Below are 27,126 nucleotides of genomic sequence, written 5' to 3' on the forward strand. Positions count from 1 at the left end.
GAAAAGTAAGAGCTTGCTGCCCTGCCTCTCCCAGCACGCACGGCTCGCGAGCTGCTGTAAGTGCCCGTGCGCCGGCCAGCAGACACCGGCGCCCGCCCGCGGCCTTACTTCGGGGGGGCTCTCCTCTTGCTCCATCACGAGGGGCTGAGTCACCAGGACACCGAGGAGAGTGGCCCACGTTTCCTCAAACTGGGTACGGCTGGTCCACCCTAGAAATGCAAATGTCACTTTAGACAGAGGGTCCCCTGCTGCTCAGACTTTTCGATGCCATGTGGCAGCTGGGCCCTCTGGCTCTCACTGGCCCAGGCGCCACACACAGCCGCTCCCTGGACCCTCATGGCAGCGCTGCGACGCGGCAACACTGCCAGCCGAGCCCAGTGGTGACGAGACCGAAGCACACAGGTCCAAAGGCACACAAGAGGCCAGGCTGAGTTCAGACCAGGTAGCCCGGTGAGAGGCACCCTCTGGAGCCCTGCTGTGTAGACGCAATGAAGTAAAGGGACATCTGAGCAGGCTACACTCAAATGGGGTCTGAGCCGCTTCTGCCCTGCTCACCAGAGGGCTGGACAGTCCTCCAGAAATCACATCCCCAGACTGAGTGCAACACCCCAGACCACAGAACTGCACTTCTGAGTGGGTGAAGGGTGTGCTGTGTGAATTCCACCTCAGTACAGCTGTTAGAAAAGTCAAAGCGCTGGTCCATCTGACCCCACCAAGAAGAACAGTAGGTCAAAAAAGAATGTAAAAAAAAAAAAAAAAAAAAAAAGAATGTAATCCTAGCGGGGTGGTGGTGGGGGTTGCTCAAGCCCTCGGGGAAGGCATCTCTGAGGGGCCACCCTCAAGCACCATCGTCACAAGCTGCACTCAAGGTGCTGTTTGATGAACGATTGTTTCGAGGGCTGCGCTAATGTCCCCACCCGTGACCTTGGAGGTGGAGGCGGCCATGTCACTTGTATTAGGGCTACAAGTGACAAGAATGGGGGTGTTGAGGACAGGAAAACCCAAAGGTTAAAATGACCTGCCCCACACTACACAAAGCCCAGTGTTGTCCACCTAAAGCCTACTTCCCCCGCCTCTACCGCTGGCTCCATCTCACCCAGGCTGCTGGTTCTGCATCCGAGAAAAGGGGCATCAGTGACGACACAGGCAGCACTGAGAGGAAATCACTGCTGCCCTTCAGCTTAGGTGCTATACAAAGGCTGAATCTGGCTTAGTATCATCAATTACTAGGGTACCCTTCCTGACCTGAAACACGCCTGACACATGAAAATTTGGCATTAAACTCACACACACACACACAAACTTGGATCAAACTTTTCACCGTGACAGCTTTGTGTACATTACAGAACGTATTCACGATTATGTTATGCCTTAACTCTTTTGCGGAATAAAAGGAGAAGATGGGTCCCACTACTGCAGCCCTGGCTCCCCCAGGGCAGGCACGTGACGACATGTAACCACGCCGGAGGGGAGACTCGGACTACCTAGCGTATTGATGCGGTAGATGAACTCTTTGAAGACTTCCTTTTCCTGGAGGAACTCCACGGGGATCTCGGGGAACACGGTGCCAAAATCCCCTCCTGGTTTGGGTGACCATCCGAGTTTCCACACCTGAGAGGATGAAAGAGACATAGTCTCCCGAGTCAAGTCAGGATGGCTGAACTGCGAGGGAGCCAGGAAACACGCTTTCTCTAGGCACAGCTCCCTGGCGGACCACCTCTTCCTGAGCGCAGACACGGTGGAGGGAGGGCCCTGGGCGCCGGTGCCGCGGGGGCTCCCAGACCTGCCCAGGGCCGCCTACGCAGGTGCCTCCAACCCTTAGAGGCTGGCAGGAGCACGTGAGGTTCGGCCGCACTCAGCAATATTTACCGCGAGCGGGCACGACAAGAGCCACGCCAGCCGTTTGTAAACTCCGTCAAGTCCAGCTCTGTCGTCTGGTGCTGCCACGCACACCAGAGGGGCCGAGGCTGCCCCGGCAGCAGGAGCCCAGATCCCAACCGGCTGAGCCGACCCCCTTGGAGGACACAGGCCGCCGCCGGCCAGAGCTCGCACTCTGGATCCCCGAAGCCAGCCACGTGGGCCTCGAGGAGGTGGCCGGCTGGCCCCCGCAGCCCCAGCGCCCACTGGCCTCTGGAAGACGCCCTCTCTCAGCCTCTCACCTGCTCCCCGAACCCTCCTGCACGTCCCGTGGGAGGGTCGTGGAGCCGCGTGGGTTCAAGCCCATGCTCGCGGAGTTTCATCTATGGCGTGCGTGGTCTGGGCGGCTCTTCCCACGTCCGGGCCAGCCATCGAAGCCTCTGGACTGTGCCCGCCTGCATCGGCTCCCCGCTCCCACCCAAAGGTGAGCCGTCTCGACACCTGCAGCGATGGCCCAAGCACGGCGCTCGGGCTGAGACCCACACCTGACTCCCCAGCTCTCCCCACCCTGGGGTGCCGGGCTTCGCCAACGCCCACAACTCCCAGTTTCCACGGCGACCCCAGGACAGCACGTCACTGGGCTTTTCCCCAGAAAGAGCTCCCACAGCGAAAGCCTCTGCACCCTCGGTGTCGCGGCGTATCACGGCCTTGGTGCAGCCGCTGCGGAACCTTGCACGCACAGAGGCTGAGCCCCACCAGCGGGCACGCGCCCTTCCAGGCAGCAACAAGCGCCTGCCTCTCGGTCCCAGCCCATCTCCCCCTGCCGGCTCCAGCCCGTGGATGCCAGCCCATCGCCCCACCTCTCCCTCCAGCAGGTGTGAGGGCAGCAGCACAGCCTCCTGCGGCCCGCGGCCCGCCCACCCAGGCCCCTCTGTGATGTGGAGCCGGGTCCCATTGATGACGCCCACCTGAACCTGGTTCCGAAGCCAGCTTTAAAAGAGCAGAGGAGCTGCCCCCGAGGGTGACTACCTAAAGGGAAACGCTCACTCCAGGAGGCACAATTTCTGCTCTCCCGTTCGACAGATGAGTCTGAGGACCTTGGAATCACATCCAGCATCATGGGAGAAAAAAAATCTCATTTAGTCATGGATGATGCCCCACCCCATTTCGGAGCATTTCTACTCATGACTGAGCCACATCACGCCCGAGGAAACCAGCCCGGTGTCGTGAATGCAACCAAGGAAAGCTCTGGCCACCGCAAGTGGGCATCTGAGCGGTTTCGCGCTCTCAGAGCCCCGAGCCTGGGGCCTGCCTGTGCGTCCCCATCACCTGGGTCTTGTGTAAAGGGAGGGACAGACTCACCAGGGGCGGGACACGTGTGTAGCTGTTGACGAGGGGCAGGCGGGCCAGGCTGACGACGATGTTCTTGAGCACGGGCGTGAGGAATGCAGGGGCGCTGCTGTTCCTTTTATGACCCAAGGCCAGCACCAACGGCAGTGCCTCCACCATCTCGGCCACCATCCCACAGGCTGCAGTGACATACTGAGGGTCTAAACAGGCACCGTGGGTGACAGAGGACCATTCTGTCAAAACACACCCCAAACCCACCACCCCTCCCCCTGACCTTCCCACCCTCGCAGATAGCAGGCACAGCCCCACTGCCGGCCAGGCCCACCAGAAACGTGAGACTCTAGGCGGTCGCTGAAGGCCTACAGATCTCACCTCCTCCACATCCATCTAAACAAGCAGTCCTCTCCACATCTGTCAAGACTGGCACAAACACCTGGAACCTGGTCCCAGTCTCCCACCCATCCTGCATGTGCAGCCAGCTGACACCCAGGAGGAGGCTGCAGCCCTTCCCCAGGGCTTTGGCTTTCTCTGGCTCTCCCAGGACCCTGTGCTCACTCGCCCCTAGGCTGGCGTGTAGAGACCCACGCTGTAACCCTCAGTTCACCGTTTCCCCAAGATTAGGGGTTCTGGTGGCTGGTGGAGGGATTCTAATGGGCTGCCGAGTCCCACCCGAGAAATCCTGAGACAGAATGCTGAGGAAAACCCCATGTGCTGAGGGTTTAAGAACCACTACACCTCGAGGGCAAGGGCACATTCTTCCTCACTTTGAGTCTGGCATAGAGTATGTGCCAGAAAATTATTTGCCAAGTTCATAAATGTCTAGGGTTGTGGATGGATACTATCCACCGTCCATGAGATTCAACAGTCTAGGCAACTTCTTTATAGAGAGAAGGAATGACTAGTGGACTTAAGGAATCGAGCCCTGAACTAAGAGAAACAAGGGTGACTTTAATACAGTTTCCGGGACCATCTTTAAGAGGTACCATCCTACTGAGGTGATAAAGAAAGCGAGCTTCCTCCTCTGGCCAGGATGAAATTAACCAGCCTAAATGGGGCCACGGAGAATGAGCACAATTATATTAACCCAAACTAAATATGCTCCAGCCAGTGGGCCTGCCTGCTCTGACTCAACCACATGAAACGCCGCAACTATTTTCAGAGGAATGGAAATTCAAATTACAACTAAAATACGGTGACACTCCCTGAGCACTTATAGCAAGCCTGGCACTTGTCATGGGTTCTTTATGTGGATTAATTTACTTAATCCTATGGCAGCCCCATCAGGTGAGTACTATTCTTATAAGTACTGCAGAAGCACAGGGTAGTAACTTGCTAAGGCCACACAGCCACAAGGTGGCTGAGCAGGAAGTGAGTGTTTGCACGTTCCTCAGTTATCAGTAAGGAATCATTAAGTCACAAACTCGGGGATGGCAGAACCAGAGTCTTGAGATAGAGGCTCAGGGAAGAGCTTGGCTGTGAACAAAACACCACTGCTTCTAGATGCTGTGCAACTGTAAAACCTTGAGTGGGTAACAAGAAGAAAAATTCCTATCTTAACACCACCGACAGGAACACTCTTGTCATTAACTGGGGTTGAGCAAAAGCTGGCAAAAAAAAGACACAAAGCATTTATCTACCTGCTATTAAAAAGGCATGTTTCTTAAGCCAACAGAGCATGGATAAGATTTCGATATTCCAAGTAAGAGTGTTCCATAAGAAAGACAGCCAAGAACCGCCAGGTGGGGCATTTGCTTCCCCGCTTTGTGGGACAGGCTGCAGGTGGGCATTCCCACCAGACCCTCTGGGGAAAGAGCCTGGAGGCCCCTGGTGACAAGAAGCTTTCCTCACACATGCCTTGCCACCATTTTCAGAGTAAAATACCTGAATCAGGAGAAAGTACATGAAAAACTAAGGTACATGGCTAAATCTAGGTTTGAATGATTTTGAATAGGTTTAAATGAATGAGATGTATTATTTTTTCTTTTTCTTTTTTTTTCTTTAGGGAGAGGAGGAATTTTGATTTAAAAGTCCACCAAGGGCTTCCCTGGTGGCGCAGTGGTTGAGAGTCCGCCTGCCGATGCAGGGGACACGGGTTCGTGCCCCGGTCCGGGAAGATCCCACATGCCACGGAGCGGCTGGGCCCGTGAGCCATGGCCGCTGGGCCTGCGTGTCCGGAGCCTGTGCTCCGCAACGGGAGAGGCCACAACAGTGAGAGGTCCGCGTACTGAAAAAAAAAAAAAAACTCCACCAAAATATATGGCTGAAACAGACACTCAGGTTACCCAATAGTCACATGGTATTTCCACTAACTTTAAGTTTCTTAGTATTTTTATTCATTCATTTGTTACTCAACAAACATGTGTTGATCACTTACAGCAGTGAGAACACAGAGAAGGAAAACGGACGCCCTGCCCACAAGGAGCTCGGAGTCTGAGGTAAAGGACACAGAAGCAGCAAGTGCAGGGTGAAAACAGAGGCGAGGGGTGGCGGGGAAAGCGAGCAAGGATGGAGGTCAGGAGGCTCCCCAACGAGCGCAAAAACCCCAGCGGAGTGTGGGATTCACGGGGAGCCAGACGGCAGAGGGTGCCTGCCAGCGGGATGCGCGAGGCAGCCCCTCGAATCGCCCCTGCACCCAGGGACCAGCACTAGGACGCAGCCAAGTGAAGGCAGGCAGCTTCACACATCCACACTGACCGCTTTAAAGGTCTCTTCTGTGAATGAATTTCAAGCCCCCAAAGACACTAGGTAAGACGTACTCTGTGTGTTTGAATCCACTTCGTCCTCTCTGGCGGCCTGTGGGGTGTTCATCGTTCTTTCTGGACTAAGAAGCTGGTCCCCAGGCTGCACCACAACTAAAACCACAACAGAACAAACAGAAGAATTCCCATCCTTTCATTCAGATTTTCACATTCATGCAGCCTCATGAAGGTTTCAAAGTGACAGACTATGTCAAATGAGGTCTAGATTTCCTAGAATCAACTTTAGACCATTTTAGATGCACCAGACTCAGGTATCAATCTCTTCGTTAATCCAAAGTGCACAAGGATTTGGATTTCTACACTCGGATTTCCAAGTCCTTCCCACTGTCTGCTGTTTGCCACCTCTAACCCGGGAGGTCTTTATCAGATGGTTCATGATTCATTACTGCTAAAAGCATCAATGCAACCCCCAAGAAGTCTGGCTTTGATAAATTAGCCCCTGGATCTTTGTTTTCAAGTTGACTACAAATGCACAGATGAAAACAATTTAAACAATGACTCTTCAAAACACCACTCTTTAATGCTTAATTTAAAAATACAAAACTTCAAAACACCCTCTAACATGTAAACTATAATGTCCAATTTTTAAAAAATTGTGGCTAATGATCCTTGTTAAGGACATTGTCCCTTGAAAAGAGTAAGTCACTTTTATTTTTCAATATACTAGCATTACAATGCAGTATAGAAACAAGCTTTTCAACTATAATAGAAAACAAGTAATTTTTTGAATACAATCTTATTAATCTTGTGATCATCTAGGACTAAAAGGATGAAACAGTTAACTAGGACCAGAACTCAAAGGGACATAAATTAGAAGTATTTTTTATGAAAGCTAGAATTCCAAAATCTAAACAAAATGACTGCAAAAGCAAATTCAAGTTAAATTCTAGTGTAGATCCCAAGATACTGGAGATTGAGGCAAGGCCCATATTTCATCCACCTCTTCACCCCCAATTCCCAACTTAGCACGTGGCAAACAGGTGGCACAAAATGAACGTCTGTGACTACATTTGTGGAGCTGATTACTGGTTCAAGTGACAAAGGAAAGAAACCGTCATGGTCATGGACTCACTGGCTTCTAGGATGAACCGCACACAGTGGATGAGGGAGCAGGCGTGGGTCACCATCTCAGGGGAGGAGAGCAGGCTCCAGAGGCCGGGCAGCTGCAGAGCCAGGCAGCAGCAGTCCAGGCCCGCCTGCAGGTCCAGACTCAGTGGGATCTGCTCATGGATCAGATGCCACGACAGGGCCTGGAGGGGCAGGTGCGTGTTAATGCAGGTTTTACCCACACCTCCTTCCTGCCACAGGGGCTGGCAGGGAAGCTGAGAACCCCCTGCCGTCGAGGAACTGTCCAAAGCTCCCTCCAGAGGGATGGCTCTCGGGCCACCATCCCCAGTCCCTCTGGTTCAATCCTGACCCACCTGCTCACTGAAGTACTCCCCTTCCCCTCCCACTCTGGGAGTGGAACGCAGAATGCCCAACCTGATGTGGCTACCCGCCCCCAGCATCCTGCCCTGGCCGCATAGCCTGCGGGCTAGGCTCTCCCTCGGGGCTCCCACTGCCCAGGGCCTCGCCTCAGCTGCAGTCACAGAGGCTGAACCTGACAGCCGCGCTGGGGTTCAAATGCTGGAATGGCTACTTCCCGGCGGGTGAACCCGGTGAAGTCGCTGAGCCTCTTAAGCCCTGCTTCTCTTGTCTGTAAAACGGGGATAACAGCCCACCTCACAGGGTTGCAGTGAGAACCTGAATGAGATGCAGGGCGTATGGTCCTGCATGCAGCGGGAACGTGATGGCTGGCAGGGGTCACTCTGTACTGTAACCGTACACTTGTTTGCCAGCCTTCCTACTACACTGAAGCCTAAAGGGCACGGGTCACAGCTATCTGACTCGGCCTGGCTCAAGTAGGTGCTTGTCTGTTGCCTTCTGAACAGCTGTGCGAATGCCCTCTGGACGCTCCCCCTCCCTGCTGGGAGGCGGCAGGGGGTGTCGGCACTGGGTCATCCGTGTCCTCTGCCTCCAAGGGTGCAGGCCAAACTCTCTTCTCCAGAAGTTGTACAAAAAGGCAATGCACACACGTATGTACACGTTTTGGGGGGTGTTTATAAGTATTAACACAGAGTGTTCAATTCCCCACAGCTGAAATATCAGGTTTATTGCTCAATTTAAAATATAACAAATTTCTCAGATTATTATTTACTAAGTATCTAAAATTAGGATACATACTACATTTGCACGGCTTCTTTTTCCCTGGAAAAATTTTTTAAATGGATGGTTTATACTAAATCAGAAAAGTATCTTAGCATCAGGGAAACAAGATTCACATATAAGTGCATGACGACTCCCCATGCTATGCTCAGGAGACCCTGGGCGGGAGGGAGCCCAGGCCCCAGACCTGACTCTTCAGAGTGCCCCCCTCCCCTGCCCTGAGGCAGAGACAAGAAGGGCTGTGTTGTCAACCTCACAAGGCAACCGTGGGGAATGGAGCAATAAGGGGCGTGACAGAGCCCAGCAAAGCAGGGGACGGATGTGACATGTGACAGCGGTCACTGCTGGAAGGACAGGCCGCAGGCACCGGGCTGCACACAGCTCTGCATTTTCAGATGGAAGAGCTTCTTCCCTCTGCACTGAGCACCAAGTTCCCAAGCTGCCTCTTACCTCAAGGGTCATGACCACAAACTTCACGGCATCCCTCTCCTTCTCAGGAGGAAGGTGCAAGTGGCCGGGCAGCCTGGAGAACACCAGCAGGTACTGGGCCAGGGCCTGTGCCAGAGTGGTCAGGGTCCGATACAGCACGGCATCCCCTGAAACAGAAGGCCTCCATGGGGGCAAGAGCCTTCAGTAGAGGCTCTGACCTTTGAAAGACAGGCAGTCGGGCCCCCATCCGAGAATCTGATGGGGACTAAAGACATGGCTCCCAGAAGCACACAGGCACACAACCCACCACCCTGAGAGACCAGGACCCACATTCCCGAGGCTGAGCCTGCGTTCCTTGCAGGCCCAGAGCCCAGGCCACGTCAAGGAACAGCCAAGCAGCAAACTCACCAAAAGACACGTAGAGCCAGGGCCCCAGTGCAGGCTCTCGGTGGCCTCTGTAAGTGCCTTTGGTGTATCAGATTGACAGTGTTGACTGTATTTTCACTCAGTACAGAGCATGGCACTGGCTCTGCAGCATTTTTTAAAAATAAGGGGACTTTGATTTTAATTACCAAAGAGATCATCCAACTTGCTCCAGTAGGCAGTGGGCTCTGCAGGCAGGAACGGCTGGAAAACGTGGTGGACAGCGGGCAGCTGCTGAACCACACTGGTCACGCGGTCTAGAGTTGCCGTGCGAGCTGCTGCAAAAAGGGGGCTCTTCTGGCCCCCAAAGATCTCACGCACGCCCAGGCCCAAGCACGGGGCTAGCAGGCTCAGGTTGAACTCCTGAATCGGGGCATTAAAGGTTCAACAATGACAATTACGAGCTTTCAGTCGGGCAAGAGAAACACAGCAGAGGAGAATGCAAACATTTCTGAGATAACAGATTAGTATGCCATCCAAAACATTTGAAAGAATACCTTATTCTACTTCTGTTATAAATAAATGAACATCTCCATTTAACATATGATCAGTGAAGTATATTTCTGGTCTCTTTTGGGTACTTTAATTTTAAAGAAATATTTTTTTATGTCTTCAGATTTACTTAAAATCAAAAATTTAATATGAAGAAATTTTAATTGATGAAGATACAAAATCAAGCTGATGTGCCATCCAAGAAACAGTGAAACACCAAACATCTCAATGTTTGAAAAAGACAAGTTATGTTCAAAAGCAGCTGAAATAAATCAAAGCAGTCATATAAATGCCACAAGTTTGATTGGAAAAACAGCATTTCATACGATACTGTTTCAATTTGTACTGTGCTTTGCCAACTTTTTAAAGCCATTTAAGGATCTTTTTGGCCAATCTTAATTTAGTTAATATTCAGAAAAGCACATGTCATTGTCAGCGACCAAAATTGACCCCTAGCCGTTGCAGCTGAGCCTTTCTTTAATGCTGTTAAAAGTCTAATGAGCAAATTTGGAAAATTCAGTTGGTTATTAAGCAAATTTATCACTTATTAGCAAATCAGCTTTCACTGAATGGCTCTTAAAATGAGTTTGGCAAACTGGTTTTGGGCCAGTTCTCCTGTTTTCCCCATGTAGCTCTTACTTTCAAACTGAGGGAGGGTCAGTGCTTGGGAACACTGTGGCTGCACCCTGAAGCTCTCTACGCCACACCTGCTGGTCCTTGCCATCCCCCACATCCCTGCTTCACTCCCACTTGGCATATCTCCCGGCAGCACTATTAACACCTAAAGGTTTATCGGCTGCTGGTCCCAGGAGGTCTGAGAAGGACCCTGCCAAGGCTGTGGCTGGACAACACCATCAAGGGGGCTCCACCCCTCACAGCGCTGGTCCAGCAGCTGAGGACAGGAACACGGATGCCCTGCCAGGGCTCCTGGGCCAGCTCCACACAGCAGGCCTGTGTGACATCTAGTGAGGGTGGGGGCCCTCAATGCACACAGTGGGGGAGGGGACCCCGCTCCAGGTAGGGAGGGGCTTACTAACTTCCATAACATCATGAAAAAGTCAGTTAAATCACGCACCATGGCACCACCCCAGTACTTTTGCTCATGAGCACGAGACAAGCAATCAGAACTCATTATAACCTAAGGGAACCTATTTTCTTTCTTTTTTTTTTTTCCTTCTTTTTCCTATTTTCTTTAAATGCACGAAAAAGTGAGTTAAACACAATTCCCCTCCTTTTAGACTCTAACGTGGCTGAAATAACATCCTGTCCTGTCTGGATTAGGGTTTCTGCTGTTAAGGCACACAGGTAAGTGGTGCACATTGCTATTAGGTCATGTGACAATGAAACAAATCTAACACGTGTGAGTAACAAGAGAAAGGGTTCCCAAGGGTCCCGCGGCCCCACTGTACCGAGTTCATCATGAACGCGCTCAGGTCACCCGGAGGGATCCGGTTCACCAGCTCTGCCCCTTCCAGCAGTGCAGAGTCTGACCGCGTCCAGCACTGGGATTTAACCAGACGTACGTACCAGTCCTGGGGAGAAAAGGTGGATGACGGGATGCGACTGGGCAGGCTCTCAAGGGGCTTCAACTTGACCGGATACACCTTGTTTCTTCTCCTACTGACCCTCATGTCCTGCGGCCCCAGACCAACGGACAAGTGGCCTCCCCGGAACATGAATACAGCTTTGGTAAAACTGGACGCTGTCGCTGTGCGGGCTGCTCAGCACCCCACAGGCCTTTTCCATGGGAACTGGTACGAGGGCTGTGTCTTTGGACTTGCTGTTACCTGTCTGGACCCCCTCTCCCCTCACCTGGTGAATGCTCCACTGTCCCTCAAACTCAATAAAGTACTGAGGGTAGCGGGCCCACCTCTCTGTCCACCCCTTGTTGGGCATCGTGCTGATCATCTTCTACTGGGGAGTCTGCTTTGCTCTTCTCTCCCCAGGGCCAGTGCAGTGGAGAGGCTGAACAAACCATGCCTGAGAACAGTGGCCCAGACTCTGCTATCTACGCCTGGGATTTTGGACTCCAAGTTCATATTTAAAATGAACTCTCTCCAGGAAAGGAGCACACCAAGGCCCTACCAAGGCCCCACCAAGGCCCCAAATGGGCCCCCGGCTCTGAGGTGTGAGCGGTGAGGGTGATGACAGGGTACCAGGTCCCCTGGGGTGGTGGGGTCAATATGCAGCAGGTCAGCAGGCGTAAGGAGAGGGAGACAGGCCAGGTGGGCAAGCCGTGGCCACCCGTCTCCTGATTCTCCATTAATCACCATGACCCTCAGCCCCCTACTAATGACCCGAGTCAGCATTCCTTTCTCACCCCATGCCCCCGCTAAAGACCCAGGCTGGACCTCATGGGTCCTGTCGCTGATGTGACTGTGCCCATTGCTGGCAAGAAACAGGGCAGGTCAAGAGCCCTCAGGGGCTGTGCTGAGCACCAGGACGTCCTGCCGCCTGAGCCACCCGCTGCAGAGGCACTCAGTGCACCGAGGGGGCCCTGTGTGTCACACCCAGACGTGCTGGACACTTACTTTGTCAGGACTCACTGTCTCCAGTGCCAGGGGCCCGTCCCCGTCCAGCGGGTGGGGCGTGACCGGAGGAGCGGGGCCACGCGACGCCGGTGCAGTGGCGAGACGAAGCCTGTCCAGCAGGGAGTAGAGCCTTTGGTGTCTGGAATCCAATCACACACAGGTTAGGGCACAGCTGCACGGGAGGGAGTGAGGCGACACGTTCGACACTTTCTGTTCAGAGCTACTTCTCATCGACACTCAAGTCATGATGCAAATTCAGGCCCCAGTTTACTGGTAACAACCACAGTTTATGTCCCATAAGTATTTTTCAGAAATTTCATTTATACTCAAACACTGCAGCAGGCAATACATGGCGTAACAGCGAATGCAGGCACTCTTTATAAACACAAAACACACCACCTAAGATCCCAGTGCACAAAATCTCCTACTTTATCTCCCCACAATATACAACCTATACCAATTTCCATTCATTTCATAAAAGAATCACCTCATCTGGCACAAAATATTTTTACCCCTCCTCGTCTGCCTGAATAAGTCTAGGGTCGAAAATAGGGATAGTGTCGCCTCTCACCACCTTCTACGAGAACAACAACTTCATGATGCAAATTACAACATAAGTCACCCAGCATACTGACAAGTCACCTAAAGCCTCGTGCTGCCCAAGTCCTACCCCTTCTCGGTTAAAGAAACCAGCAACAGCTACTCTTAAGACTGAAGTCACAGTACAGTAACCAGATTCTCTCTCACACACGTTTTCCTGCTGTGGAGGAGAGAAGATAAGGGCTTCTCTTCATTTATTTTGCAGTCATGGAAATACACTCATGTAACAGACATCAGGATTTCTGGTAAAGGCCTCAAAAAGACTTTGCAAACAAAATTAGGTGATAAACAGCCATAGAGAGACAAAATGTTGACAAGATGTAGAAACAATTCTCGCCGAGAACTAGGTAACGTCTCTCAGCTCTGCCAGGTCTTATTTAGCAATTAGATCACAGGCTTTGATTTTTGCTAAGACAGAGCTGATCGATGACTCATCGCAGGTGGTGAGTGGAGGCCACAGGAACACCCGCCACCCTCACACAGCCACGGCGCATTATCGCGGCAGAGCTGACGCTGCCAGCTGGTCCTCACTGTGCACATGCTGAGATCCAACTGTGTTAATTTCAGAAGGCTCTCTCTCAAGGCCCTTCTGCAGTGAACCCACCAATACAGCACGCCAGCCTCTCATCCTGTGAGTCTGTGCCCTCACAAACCCTAGTCTTTACACTCAAAAAGCAAGGAGCACCAGGCCCCGGCGTTACCTCTGCGCTAACCCGCTGCTCTGCAGGTGCTCTTGGATCCTGCTTAGCTCTTCCGCCGGCAGCTGGGCCGTGCTGTTCTAAAGCAGACAAGAACACGTCAGTGGGGTTGCAACGCACAAGAGTCAAAGTCACCTGTGCTCATTTACAGAAGATAAAGGGGCATGTCCGGCTCTGGTAGAAAAGGCGGACTAGAAGAAGTACAGGAAGCACCCATATCGGGCACACAAGGAATGACCAGTTCATCCGTGTTGCACGCTCCCCTCGGTGGCCACATGAAGACTATCCCCGTGGGGGAGGAGCCAGCCAAGTGTTTCGCCTGCCCTGCCAGGTTTTCAGTAAAAAACGATATCCGTGTTTTCTCCCAGTACCTGTAAATTTGCAGCCAGAAGCATCTCCACCCGGCGACAAGCAAGGGTGTCGACCATGTGAGCCAGCACACGGAATGGAGTACACAAAAGCTTGTCCACGTACAGCGTCAGCACGGCGCCCGACTGGCTCAGGTGGATCCCTTCCAGGCACTGGAGGGTCTTCTTCAGTGTGGTGGGCTGCGGTTTGAGAGAAGGAGAGAAATGAGAGCAGAGGGTTTTGCCTGCTGGAAAGAGCAGTTTAAAAATGCCAGCCCTCCATTTTTAAGGCAGAGGAAACTGGTGACAGCTGGCACCAGGGAGACTTACAGTTGAAAGATTTTCACAACGAGACTGAATTGCCTGGATGAAAAGGCCACTGGCCGCAGAATTCCGATGGACAGCACTAATGAAGTCCTGCACGGGAGGCTCGTGGGACAGGCTGATTAGGTCCTGAATGTGGTTGACGATGAGCCATGTTAAGTGCTCTGAATCGTGCAGGTTCTGGCACTGAGGACAAGACAACAATGAAAGGCCATCTTCTAGTGGACAAGGCAAGAGCAGACACTAGCGCCATAGAAAAGGCCAGAAGTGGTAGGAAGGAGAAAACCAACTCTGAATTATAATCCTCACTGAAAGTATTTAGTGTTTGAGCACCATAACCGACGAGGTGACGACACACTTTACAGAGCCGACACCCGCAACTGTGCACTGCAGCCGAGCTGCCCAAAGTCAGGCCCCAGGGAAGTGCGCCCCAGCGGCACAGCTCAGGGACACAGGAGGAGAAAAGCGTGGCCCAGGGCCGCGGGGGGTCTGGGGCACCTGAGAGCCCGGCGCCTCCCGAGGGCAGCGGGAACGGCGTAACTGGCCCGAGCTGAGACACGAGAGCAGGTGGTGCTCCCGTCCAGGGCAAGTCCTGCCTCGCCCAGGCCTCAGTCCAGCCTCCTGACGGGATTTCTCCAGTTACCCTCGCTGCAGCTTTGTGACAGGTCAGTGGAAAAAAAGAATTTCCTGTAACTGTCACAGTTTTGATAGATTTCCTGAATCCAAAATATGAATGGTTCCCATAGATCAAATGGATCTTAAGGGAAGAAATTTCATGTAAGATTTATAAGGAAATGAGAAAAATACAGTTTTAAATTTTGGGTTGGCCAAAAAGTTTGTTTGGTTAATGAATACGTTGTTCAGTAAAGTTCTTGGTGGGACGTCCCTGGTGGTCCAGTGGGGGCGGTCTGCGCTCCCAGTGCAGGGGGCCCGGGGTCGATCCCTGGTCGGGGAACTAGATCCCACATGCTGCAACTAAGAGTTCGCAAGCCACAACTAAGAGCTCGCGTGCCACAACTAAAAGATCCTGCATGCCGCAACTGAGCCCTGGTGCAGCCTAAATAAATAAATAAATATATATATATATATATATATTTTTTTTTTTTTAAAAAGTTCTTGGTGAAAATGAAAAATGTTATTTTTACTTAACGCTGAACAAACTTTTTGGCCAGCCCAATACATATGTTGCCTTTTCATTGTAATTCCTGACCCTAGGCAGAAATTATAAAACGAGATAAATTTTTTGGCATCTGGTTAATGTTTAATACTTTTCCTGTGGGATAATTTGATAGTATTAACTTATAAAATAAATATTTTTCTTACTTTTCTGTGAAAACAGCATTATATAACTATATCAAATTATTTCTCAAAAGTGGAACAAGATAGAAAAACTATTTCAACATCAAGAATGTAAAGCAAGGGGCTTTCCTGGTGGTGCAGTGGTTAAGAATCCGCCTGCTAATGCAGGGAACACGGGTTCAAGCCCTGGCCTGGGAAGATCCCATATGCTGCGGAGCAACTAAGCCCGTGAGCCACAACTACTGAGCCCGCATGCCACAACTACTGAAGCCCGCGTGCCTAGCGCCCAGGCTCCGCAACAAGAGAAGCCACTGCAATGAGAAGCCACACTCCACAACGAAGAGTAGCTCCCGCTCGCTGCAACTAGAGAAAGCTCACGTGCAGCAATGAAGACCCAACGCAGCCAAAAATAAATAAATTTACCAAAAAAAAAAAGAATGTAAAACAAAACATGAATATTAACAAATTGCTATCATGGCCAAAAAGATCTCAACAAGCAGCTCAGGTGAAGAAGTCTAGTCCTTTTCTGACGCGCTACTAAGTGACAGCGGCATTCATGGCACCGTGTCTGCACCAAAGGAAGGCAGCGCTTTCTATCAGCCTGGAAAAGGTATCAGATCCCAGTGAGAGTGGAACAACGGGTTCTCTCTGAGTAATACGATTACAGATTTTATTTTCTTCTGTTTACTTATTTGGTTTTTGTAAATTTTTTGTATTAAACAAGAGATGTTAGTTTTATGGTCAAAAATTCCACAGAAGTTATTTTTAAAACGAATGTCATTCAAATAGGTATCTAAAAATGCAGCAATTAACATTCTAACACCTTTTCCACAGATTAAAAAAATGATTTAATCAGAAGCTCACTCAGTCAAACCTGTAACTTCTTTTTATTATTACTGTTACTCCACGGTGCCCCTCAAAACAACAAAGGCGCCCAGCACTGCGAGCGGTGCAGAGCAAGTGACTGCCCACGGAATCGTTTACAGACAAACTTAAACTCCCAGGCTGGACGCCAAGCCTGATTTCCAATTATACTTGGGAGCAGGATTCAACTTTAATTTTAGTCTTTCATTCTGGTGGAGTGACGGACAGTGGAAATCAGACTGTAGAAGTATCATCCGCACGAGGTGTTTTCCAGCCCCCAACACTCCCCTTCTCACAATTTCAAACTTACAACATAATCGCAGAAGAGAATGAGAGCTCCTCTTCGTACTATTTCTCTATTGCACATTCCCAGTTTGGAAGCCACATCAGAATCCTCGTCCTCTCCAGACATCTGGGGACTAAGTGACTTCGTGCTGGACAGACTGCGTCTTCTAGAAGGAGCAACAGAAGCTCTGACAGCGTTTCTGAGATGACAGCAGCTTATTTTCAAAACACTGAAGATGACTGTCGTTTAGTCCCAGTTCTAAAGCAGACAGTTACTTTAAATACTGCCACATCAGCATGATGTGTAAGATCTACTCTTAGTGGTCTCTTTCTGAGCTATGATAAAGCACATATGGAAAACTAAAATAAACAGAGGATCTAACAGGCAGAAAATTTAAATGCTTGACTGAAAGGCAAAATCCACCACAAAGTTGCACATTCAATCAGCGCTCTTATCTCACTGGCTATGTCTGATGGCACAGCTATTGCTTGCTTTTGAAATTCCTGGTTTTAGCTTGCTATGAAAGCCGTCAAGTGACAGAAGAAAACCTTTGCATTTCCATACTTTACTCTTCAATTACCAATGAAAAGTTACAACCCTAAGCATGCCCACAGTGTCTATGCTATTATGGAAACCCTGTTTAAAAGCATTTCTGCAAAATTAATTCCCCACTAGTGAAGGTTATTTCACTTCATCTTTATTTCTTCTCACCTTGTCTTTTTTCTTTCTAAGGAGATGAGAATTGCAAACTTTGGGACTCTCAGTACTGGCCACAACTCTTAAAACACAGTAGCTGCCATGCTCACAAACAGCCCTCTGACTTGAGTGTAAGACAATTCCCTCGCCTCGGCGGCCAAGAGCCTAAAAGTCTCTGCTAAGGCTTAGTGGAGACGAAGATGACACCAGGACTAGAATATTCTGAAATGTGCCAACTCTTCCTGTTAACACCTCAGGATTTAGAAGAGAATTGTTTAAAAACTTCTATCACGACAGAACATGGATCAGTGGTTACCGAGGGAGGGGCAGGGGGAGGGGGTGGCTGCACAAGGGACAGGAGGGAATTCTCTGAAGCGATGACACTGGTCTAACTCTTGATTGTGGTGGTGGTGACCTGACTATATCGGGTACAAAAGAGTACATTCTACTGTACTGTAAATTATATGTCAATTAAAAACTAACAAACAAAAAACCTTTCCTTTCTCAGTCAGCCCTCCTGCCAGCCCCAACATGACTTACATTCAAGCTGTAATTCTGTGTTTTGCAATAGTATAGCTATAGGGGGAAAAAGCCTCTGAAAGAGAAGGGGAGAATTTGCAGTTCAAACATTAGCAGTGGACACAAAGAAGGTCCAACGTCAACCCAAATTTAGTCCTAGTTTGTAGGAGGGCAAGCCCCCAAGACCTCAGGACAGACACTGCCAGCTACTGATAGCAAATGAACTTCCCAAATAAAAGATGACTGCGTATGCAGGACCCTAACCGTCCACCAAAAGGTAGGACAGGTAGAAAGCAAATCATAAGACTCTGATGATTTAATCCCCAAAATAAGAAGCAGACAAAAGCAGACCCCACTGTGGCAACCATGGGTAGTTCCAGGAAGTGTGGCCTGGGAGCCCGTGCTCATCTGAGAGCCAGCACTGAGCTGCATACAGAACCTCTGTAACAATTGATAGAGCAGTTCTATATCTGCTGAGTACACAGATAGAAAATAAGGACTTGTACTTTTGTATTCCAAACTTCTAGTAATTCATTTTTATTATCTTTTGGAAAGAGACACTCATCATCAAAACCAGACAAGGACACCACAAAAAAAGAAAATCACAGGGCAATATCCTTGATGAACATAGATGCAAAAACCCTCAACAAGATATTAGCAAACTGAATTCAACAGTACATTAAAAGGATCATATACCATGATAAGTGGGATTTATTCCATGGATGCAAGGATACTTCAGCATCCATAAGTCAACTGATAAAATACATCATGTTAACAAAATGAAGAATAAAAAATATATGATCATCTCAATGGATGCAGAAGCATTTGACAAACGTCAACATCTATTTATGATAAAAACTCTCAATAAAATGGGTACAGAGAGAACGTACCTCAACATAATAAAGGCCATATATGACAAGCCCACAGCTAACATCATACTCAATGGTGAAGAGCTAAAAGCTCTTCCTTTAAGATCAGGAACAAGACAAGGATCCCTACTCTCGCCACTTTTATTCAACATAGTATTGGAAGTTCTAGCCGAAGCAATTAGGCAAGAAAAAGAAATAAAAGGCATTCAAGTCAGAAAGAAGTATAATTTTCACTACTTACAGATGACATGATACTATACATAGAAAACCCTAAGGAGTCCACTAAAAACCTGTTAGAAGTAATCAATGAATTCAGTAAAATTGCAAGATACAAAATCAATATACAGAAATCTGTTGTATTTCTATGTACAAATAAAAAACTATCAGAAAGAGAAATTAAGGAAATAATCCCATTTACAATTGCATCAAAATAATAAAATACCTAGTAATAAATTTAACCAAGGAGGTGAAAGAACTATACACCGAAAGACACTGATGAAAGAAGCTAAAGAAGACAAAAATAAATGGAAAGATATTCCATGCTCATGGATTAGAAGAATTAATATTGTTAAAACGTTCATACCACACAAAGCAATCTACAGATTCAATGCAATCCCCATCCAAATTCCAATGGCATTTTTCACAGAACTTGAACAAAAAATTCTAAAATTTGCATGGAACCACAAAAGACTCCAAACAGCCAAAAGCAATCTTGAGAAAGAAGAACAAAACTGGAGGTATCACGCTCCCTGATTTCAAACTACACTACAAAGCCACAGTAATCAAAGCAGTACAGTGTTGATGTAAAACCAGACACACAGATCAATGGAACAGAAAACAGAGAGCCCAGAAATAAACCCACACTTATATGACAATTTCAGCTATAATAGGTGAAAATAATTGAGTTGGGGGATCGTGCATGCACACGTCTGTTAAGGTGTGATAGTGGGCAAGTTATTTAACTTCTCTGGGAAAGAAGTTTCCTTGTCTATAATATAGATGCATTTCGAGAGATTTTAATAACTTATCATAGTGGAAAGCCCACGGAACAATATCTGGCACATAATGCTATATAAGTGCTAGTGATCTATATATAAAAGGTCTTTACCAATACATTATTATTATTTCTATTATCAGGGTAATTAAATCACTAACTCATGTTAGTGCTGGGAACACAATGAGGGCCCTTGTGGGAATTATGATCTAGAGGGAGAGATATTAACCAAATTATCACACAAATAAATGTCAAATTACAGTCTCAACACATGCCACAAAAAAGAGACAAAGGTTGGGGTAAGAGCAGATAGTGAGACTTCACCAATCAAAGAGAAGTCAGGAAGGCTTCCCTGAGGAAATAATGACTGAGCTGAGAACCCAGAATCAGTGAGTTTCCCATATCTGCTAATATATGGAGAGAAATCAGGAAAATGTAAGTTGAACTATAAAAAGCTGGCAAAAAATATATCAATATCATAAAGCCAATGTCTGTCCCTTAGATCCCATCTGCTCTTGCCAACTCTAGGATAATGCTCTCTTCTGTAAGGGGTCATCCATGCCATTCGTTCTCTCATCTAGAAACTCTCTCATGTCCTCATTTCCCATGTCTCTATTTCCCTCCAGAGCGAACCTCCTCCTAACCGTTGTGTAGAGCTGCTCTCTAAATGTCCCTCTTCCGTCATCTTTTTTCCTTAACTTTTATTTTGAAAACTTTCAAGCTGATATAAAAGCTCAAATAATAAGTCAATTAACAGTGACATACTCTTCACCTAGATTCAACTACTACTAAGTCACCACCTTTGCACTCAGGCACGCACGCCACACACATGCACATGCTCCACACATACACACATACCCTACATACACTCGACACTCATGTACACTGTACACACATGCAATTTGGGGGGCTGTACCATTTGAGAGTAATCCGCAGGTCAAGAGACTGCACCCCTAAATATCTCAGCAAGTGCGTCCCCTAAGTACTACTCATAACCAAAAGCAACAGGTTATGTAGAGCTCACATTCAAATGTAGCTTGTTGACCCAATAATGTCTTTCTAGTGGTTTCATCCCCCAGATCCAGAATGTAATCAAGGATCATAAAACTGTACCTGTTTGTCATGCACTCTTAACGTCTTTTCATCCAAGCAAACAGTTCTGTATCTTCCATGACACTGACTGACACTGCTGGAGAGCCCATGTGAGTCTTCTGTGGAAGGCCCTCCATTCATCACACTGGGGTCTACCCTCCCATTTCCTCTTGAACCCACTCCAGGTCGGCCTCTGCCCTCACCGCCCACCATATGTACAAAGGCAGAGGAAGAGGAGGAGGAGAAGGCGGAGAGTGGGGGAGAAGCTAAGAAACACTGGCTGAGGGATCCATTTGGGTGGTGGATGCCTTCTCACTTACCGTCCACCCACCCAACATCTGTTAGTATTATCAGCTAACTCAAGTCCTGCCCTTGGTGTCCAGGGAGGCTACTGGGAAGGCTGCAGTAACACAAGAGCCCAGGACCCTAATTCCTACGGTGCCCAGCCATCTGGTCCGACAGTGGGCTGGAGCATAGGCTTGGTCCTTGGAACAAGCCCCCTAGGTGCTCTGAGGCAAAATCCTCCAGGACCCAGGGCCTCATTGCTCAGAGCGTACTCCATGGATCAGAGCACTGGTACCCCCAGGAGCCTGGCAGAAATGCAGAGTCCCAGGCCCCGTCAGCCATCTACTGAATCAGAATCTGATTTGAACAAGCTCCCCAGTTGATTTATATGCACAGTGAAGAAGCTCTGAAGTAGAAGACACCGATTTTCTGTTTCTGACTCTTACAATACTTAAGTCATCATGACAGGCTTAAACTGTTCTCTAAGCATGTCAAATGTTTTCACTGCTCTGTCCTCCCCAACTAACTGTAAGCACTTGGAGGGCAAGAAGCAGCGATTATTTTTCCTTTGCATATCCCACAACATATAGCACAGGGCAGAGGTGTAATACTCCTGCTCACGTTGGCTTTTCCACCTGAGAGCACTGGACCAGCCAATGCGGGACCCATGGCCTCACTTGGCTGTCTTTCTATGCTGAGCAGAGAGGAGCTGACCTCAACCGTGCAGCCCCTGCAGTCTCCTATTTCCAGAGCTTTCTCTCCTCGCCATCGGCTCTTGAGTCTTCCAGAAACACTGCACGGAGGACTCAACTGCGGGGGGATGGGGGAATCAAATCTTTTCTTTTCACATATGTACAAATGGCTGAGCAAGAGGGTGCCTAGAAACAGAGACTCAGACCTGACAACTTTTTGCAAAAAGAGGGCCACCCACAATCAGATACTTAACAAGTCTTCTTGAATGATTAAAAAATAAGGTAGTTCCAAGTAGTTTTGAAAGGCTGCTAAATAATTTCTTCATTATCTAAGAATAACCGGAACCACATTTAACTTATAACGAAGTTAAGCCATTGCAACATGTCTGGCTCTGGAACCAATTTAAGGATGAGAACCCAGCAGGAGGGACAAAGCATGACAAAAATGGCCCGTGAGATGGAACAGTGTCAAAGAATTTGTCAAAGAAATCACATGTGAAAAGCAGCGGCTATTCTGAATGCCTGTAGTCGGACCACATTTTCCCTACAATAGTGTGTCCATGAAAGAAAGATTAACATGCAGTGGAATCTTTACAAAGCCTCGTGAAAATGGAGACAGAGCTTAAGCTGCTCTGAGCCTCGGCACACGAGCCCGGGCTGGCCTCCCGGGGAGCAGAGCGCACGTACTTGGGGGTCTGCTGCACCTCTGCCCACCAGCGGTAGTCGGTGTGGCTGACGAGCAGCAGGATCTGACACCAGAGCAGCACGAGGGCCGGGTGGGTAGGGACCATGGAGCGCACCCACGCGTTCAAGCTCTCCAGGCCATAGAAGCTGCCGTCCGCACCGTCTGTCAAGAGTCTCGAGGCAGCTGCGGTGATTCTCCGGAATGTCCCTAGAAACAAACCAAAAATAAAACCGATTACGGGGAAACACATCACGGTCCAACACTTCGCAACCACGTGAAGCTTTTACACAAGAAAGATACACACAGGGCTCTTTCCTACATTAACACGTTCACAGCCTTTGGCACTTAGAAAATTCCAGCTTGACATTCTGCTTCCTTAATGGAGCAGCCAAGGAAGCCAGTGCTCCCACTGTCCCGTCCTCCCCACTGAGTAACCAGGCTCTCCAGGGGCTCCAAGCCGGGAGCCTCAGTGGTGCTGACCGTGGACGCAGCTCCACCGAGAAGGCAGCAGCCACCATTCAGCCCATCAGGTCACAGTACCCAGGACAGCCCAAGCCACAGCCGCACGGGTGGGAACGGCAGGTCCCTGAGAGCCGAGGGCCAAGTGGCCTCTGCACCCAGCACGGGGTGACCACCCAGGGCAAGGCGGCCACGCAGGCAGGCACCCATACTCAGACCCGCACATCAGCAGCAGACCCAGCCAGGCTCTGCCCCGGTTTCCCACAGCATCCTCCTTAGGGCCGGGAAAACTCTCCCCTAGAAGAGAGTGCGTTCACGACTTCATTCTATCCCACCTCTGGAACGACATGAAGCCAGCTCCACAGGCCTGTCTCTCCACCCTGCCCCGGATGCACCCAGACTGGCCCTCACCCCAGGGACACGGGGACACGTGCATACTGTGACGTGCAGCCTGGGATGCAGCAGGACTGGACATGACAGGAGGTGGCCAGGGGCTCCCTGTCCCCCCAGCTGAGGACTCCTGGCATCACTGCTGGCGAGTCAAAAGCTTATTTCTGCTCTAAATTTCAACACATCCAAACACAAAAGGGCCCTACATCAGGCAGAAACAAACAGACCACAGACTTCTTCTCACTCCTCATGACTGGTTACACCTACGCCCTGAGACAAGGGGAGAGCTGACAAAAGCTAGCCAAACAGAAACCCGACGAGAAGTTTTCCAGCGTTCGCCTCCTCTCTGGCCACGCTGGCTGGGTTCTCTCCAGTTGCTGCCGTGCCAGCATTGCCCACCTCAGGCCCACCCAGCCCTGGCCTGTTCCCTCTCATGCCTCCGTCACTGAGTGGGCTCCCTGTGGGTCATGGACACGAGCGAAGAGCCAGGTGCTGCCCCAAAGGAACCCTGGAGCCAGGCCAAGGCACGCGGGGAATGGCAGACCACGGACGTGGGGTTTTACTGAACAGGGAGCAGGAAACCATGGTCAGAGCTGAGATCCAGTGACGGAGTGTCGAGGTGGGCTTTGAAATGAGACTGTGGCTCTGCCATGCCTGCTCAGTGACCCTGGCCGTACGTCCCCTGCGGCCTTAGTTTCCTCGCTTGTAAAATGGAATTCAGAGCACCAGCCGCTCACAGGGCTGCAGTAAGGATCAAATCATAAAACCCAAGTGAAGGGCTCAGTACAGCGCTGGACAGAGCCAACGACCAGCAAGCGGCTGCTGCTGCCGGAAGGACGTCAGGGAAGTGCCCGGCCTTGGGGGGCAGCGTCCCGACAGCAGGAGGAAGCCGCTGGCGGGACAGGACAGGAAGTTAGGGGTCCACCGGGGGGCGACAATGACGCTGGGGTTTGAGCGTCTCTAATGACAAATGCCGAACAAGTCAACAAGAAGAGGAAGCTGGAGAAGAGCAGCTGTGCCAGGTGACAAGTCCAACCTTAAGTGTAAGTCTGAGGTGCTGGCAGGACATCAAGCATGTGTCTAGAGGATGGAAACGAGAGACCAAGGCAGCCATGATGGTGGAGTGACAGGACCTAAGGAGGCAGTTACCAGAGTCATCTCTGCAATAACCGAGGCAGGTCACAAAGGAGGCAGCCCCATGGAGGGTGAGCAGGAGGGCGGGAGACAGGGAGACAGAGAGACAGAGGGCGGGAGGGGAGAACAGAGAGAGACCAACAACACTCAATGGATGAAAGACAGCCCCTTCAACAAATGGTGCTGGGAAAACTGGGTCTTCACATGCAAAAGAATGAAACTAGACCCCTAGCTTACACCGCTCACAAAAATTAACTTGAAATGGATTAAGGACTTGAATGTAAGACCTGAAACCATAAAGAAGAAAACATAGGTATTAAGCTCCCTGACATTGGTCTTGGCAATAATTTTTTGGATATGACACCAAAAGCAAAGGCAACAAAAACAAACAAACAAAAAAAGTGGGATTACATGAAACTAAAAAGCTTCTGCAGAGCAAAGGAAACCATCAACAAAATGAAAAGGCAACCTACAGAATGGGAGAAAACTTTGCAACCCATACATCTGATAAGGGGTTAATTTCCAAAATATATAAGGAACACATAAATTAATAACAAAAATAAATCCAATTAAAAAGTGGGCAAAGTGGGATTTCCCTGGCGGTCCAGTGGTTAAGACTTCGCCTTCCAATGCAGGGGGTGTGGGTTCAATCCCTGGTCAGGGAGCGAAGATCCCATATGCTTCATGGCCAAAAAACCAAAACATAAAACAGAAGCAATACTGCAACAAATTCAATAAAGACTTTAAAAATGGTCCCCATCAGAGGACCAATGTGGTGGGGCAGGGGGACGGGGAGCTTGGAGGGTGGGGGACCAGGCCTGGGAGCCCAGCAGGCTCTCCGGGCCCGAGTGGGCGGGGCGAAGCCCTCCGCTCCTTCTCCTGCTCCTCAGGTCCTGGAGTGCTCTCCCGCCTGCCTCCCTCCTACGCCCCCAAGACCAGCGCAGCCCGGAGGGGAACTCTGAGGGCGTAGGCCCCCGCCCGAGAGCCGGGCAGACTTCCCCAGCCAACTGGGCAGGGGAAACGCTGGGTGCGCTCCCCTCACCCCCCGATCTGAGCCCCCAAGGGTCCCTCCAGGTGTGGGAACTCCTCGCCCCTCTCAGCCACCCCTCAGGGGTTCCGGTCCTGTCTGGCCTCCACTTTTCTCCCCCCCTCAGTCCCCCCACGTCCTACCAGTTTGCTTGGGGGTTCCTCCCATCTCCTTGGGCCTTGAGGTCCCCCACCAGCATCCACCAGGTGCCCTAGTTGTGGGGAGACGTTGTAGGGAGATGCAAACTCCGTGTCTTCTCACACCACCATCTTGACTCCGCCCTCTTGAGAAGCTCAGGATTTTATTTTTAGTAATTTTCCAACAGTACATAATCTGCTTACTATGCCTCCTGTTCACTATGTCTCTCCCCCTAGAAGCAATGGCAGTCAGGCCTGGAGAGGAGACCATGTACACCTCAGCCTCCAGGGGCCTGCCCCCCGGGGTCCCCGCTCAGGACCCCGAACCCAAGGAGGCGCTGGGTCTGGGCCAACTGTCATCGGAGCTGCTTGTGATGGTGCTGAGCCATGTGCCCCAACATATTCTGCTCGGGCACTGCCGCCAGGTGTGCCGGCACTGGCACGACCTGGTGGACTGCCAGGCCCTGTGGCTGAGAATCCTGGCCCAAGGCCACGCCACCCTGTCACCCATCCTCCACACCTACCTGCCCCCGCCAACGACCCCAGGCCCTGTGTCCTGGGCCGCTTCTGCGAGGGCACACCCATAGGACGCAACCTCCTCCCGAACCCCAATGGCGAAGGCTTCCTGAAATGGATGGTGCCGACTGGAGGAGATGCCTGGGGGGCAGAGGAAAACTGGGAGGTCACTCCCAGGGCCTGTATACAGACCAGCTTCCTGTCTTCCTACAGGTGGTGTCAAAAGAAGCAGGTGTCGGACCTGGAGGAGGAGGGTCTGTGGCCGGAACTCCTGGACAGTGGAAAGACAGAGATTTGTGTCTCTGACTGGTGGACAGACCAACAGTACACTGACAGTTTATACAGGCTAACTGTCCAACCTCCAACCTCTAGATGCCAACCAGGCCATCCTGCATCATTACTCTCCTTTGCCTTTTCCCATCCAGCAGTGTAGAAAGAGTTTCTCCTTTGAGGCTAGTCATGTGTTCTCCAACCTTAAGAAGGTTGTCCGCTTTGTGTCTTTTGAACACTTGGCCCAGGACATTGATTTCTGGTCTGAGCAGTATGGAGTCTATCTGTCCCACTCCAGTGTGATTGTGCGGGTCCATCTGCCCTAGTCAAGGGCTGCCCTTGCAAAACTACCTGACCGTGCCTTCCAGTAGCTGGGCCATCTCAGTAATCAAGGGCTTGTAGCTCCCAGGCATCCGGGGATCTCATGAATCCAGTCAAAGTTCCTACTGGGCCCTGTCTTCAGGTTCTGGAAGCTACTAGGAGAAAGTTCCTCCATCAGATTTACTGGCTGCTGCTGCTCTAAGGCAGCCCCTGTTCTACTGACTGGAGACGCAGGGGTGAGCACAGGGAAATGCTGGATCGGGAGAGGGCTCCTCCCCCTCCCCCCACGACAGGCCCCTCTGGTTCAGCCGCAGTGCCCTCTGCCCTTGCTTCCTCATGTTTCTGCATCAGAGGCTTTATTGGTCCCATGCAGAAAGCTCTCTCCTCCCATATGAACAAGAACCTCATCCCTATGGCTGAGAAAATTCCAGCCCCTAACTTTCTGTGGTTTCAAGACTAGGACCAGGACTCAGAGCTGAAAGTTAAACTAGCTCAAAAAATGTTTGGAGACAGAGGGTTCTGCCCACACTGTGAGCAACGAAATGGTCCCGAGCCCAATCCTACCCTGAATTGTAT

At 50.2% G+C, this 27,126-nt stretch overlaps 2 protein-coding genes across 4 annotated transcripts in view; one reads left to right on the top strand and one right to left on the bottom strand.

Annotated features, from left to right (window-relative positions):
- HTT (huntingtin) overlaps window positions 1-27,126 on the bottom strand; it is a 141,226-nt gene that overhangs the window by 11,817 nt on the left and 102,283 nt on the right. For 2 of the 3 annotated variants that reach the window (XM_060106695.1, XM_060106679.1), the window contains 14 exons: window positions 22,299-22,503; window positions 16,489-16,630; window positions 14,022-14,201; window positions 13,716-13,892; window positions 13,348-13,424; window positions 12,047-12,185; window positions 10,925-11,047; window positions 9,173-9,386; window positions 8,622-8,767; window positions 7,039-7,216; window positions 5,964-6,059; window positions 3,220-3,407; window positions 1,485-1,611; window positions 109-209 (listed from right to left, as the gene is read on the bottom strand). In XM_060106695.1, the coding sequence (XP_059962678.1) occupies window positions 109-209; window positions 1,485-1,611; window positions 3,220-3,407; window positions 5,964-6,059; window positions 7,039-7,216; window positions 8,622-8,767; window positions 9,173-9,386; window positions 10,925-11,047; window positions 12,047-12,185; window positions 13,348-13,424; window positions 13,716-13,892; window positions 14,022-14,201; window positions 16,489-16,630; window positions 22,299-22,503 (2,093 nt within the window). The remainder of the gene's footprint in view (window positions 1-108; window positions 210-1,484; window positions 1,612-3,219; window positions 3,408-5,963; window positions 6,060-7,038; window positions 7,217-8,621; window positions 8,768-9,172; window positions 9,387-10,924; window positions 11,048-12,046; window positions 12,186-13,347; window positions 13,425-13,715; window positions 13,893-14,021; window positions 14,202-16,488; window positions 16,631-22,298; window positions 22,504-27,126) is intronic. The other variant, XM_060106685.1, reaches the window with a different exon arrangement.
- On the top strand, window positions 25,686-26,555 carry LOC132495323 (F-box only protein 27-like). The gene is given in 3 exon segments (XM_060107452.1): window positions 25,686-25,959; window positions 25,962-26,314; window positions 26,316-26,555. Coding segments are annotated over 3 exon segments (867 nt in total).

Source organism: Mesoplodon densirostris, chromosome 1, assembly GCF_025265405.1.
Source record: "Mesoplodon densirostris isolate mMesDen1 chromosome 1, mMesDen1 primary haplotype, whole genome shotgun sequence".
NCBI classification, from domain to species: domain Eukaryota; kingdom Metazoa; phylum Chordata; class Mammalia; order Artiodactyla; family Ziphiidae; genus Mesoplodon; species Mesoplodon densirostris.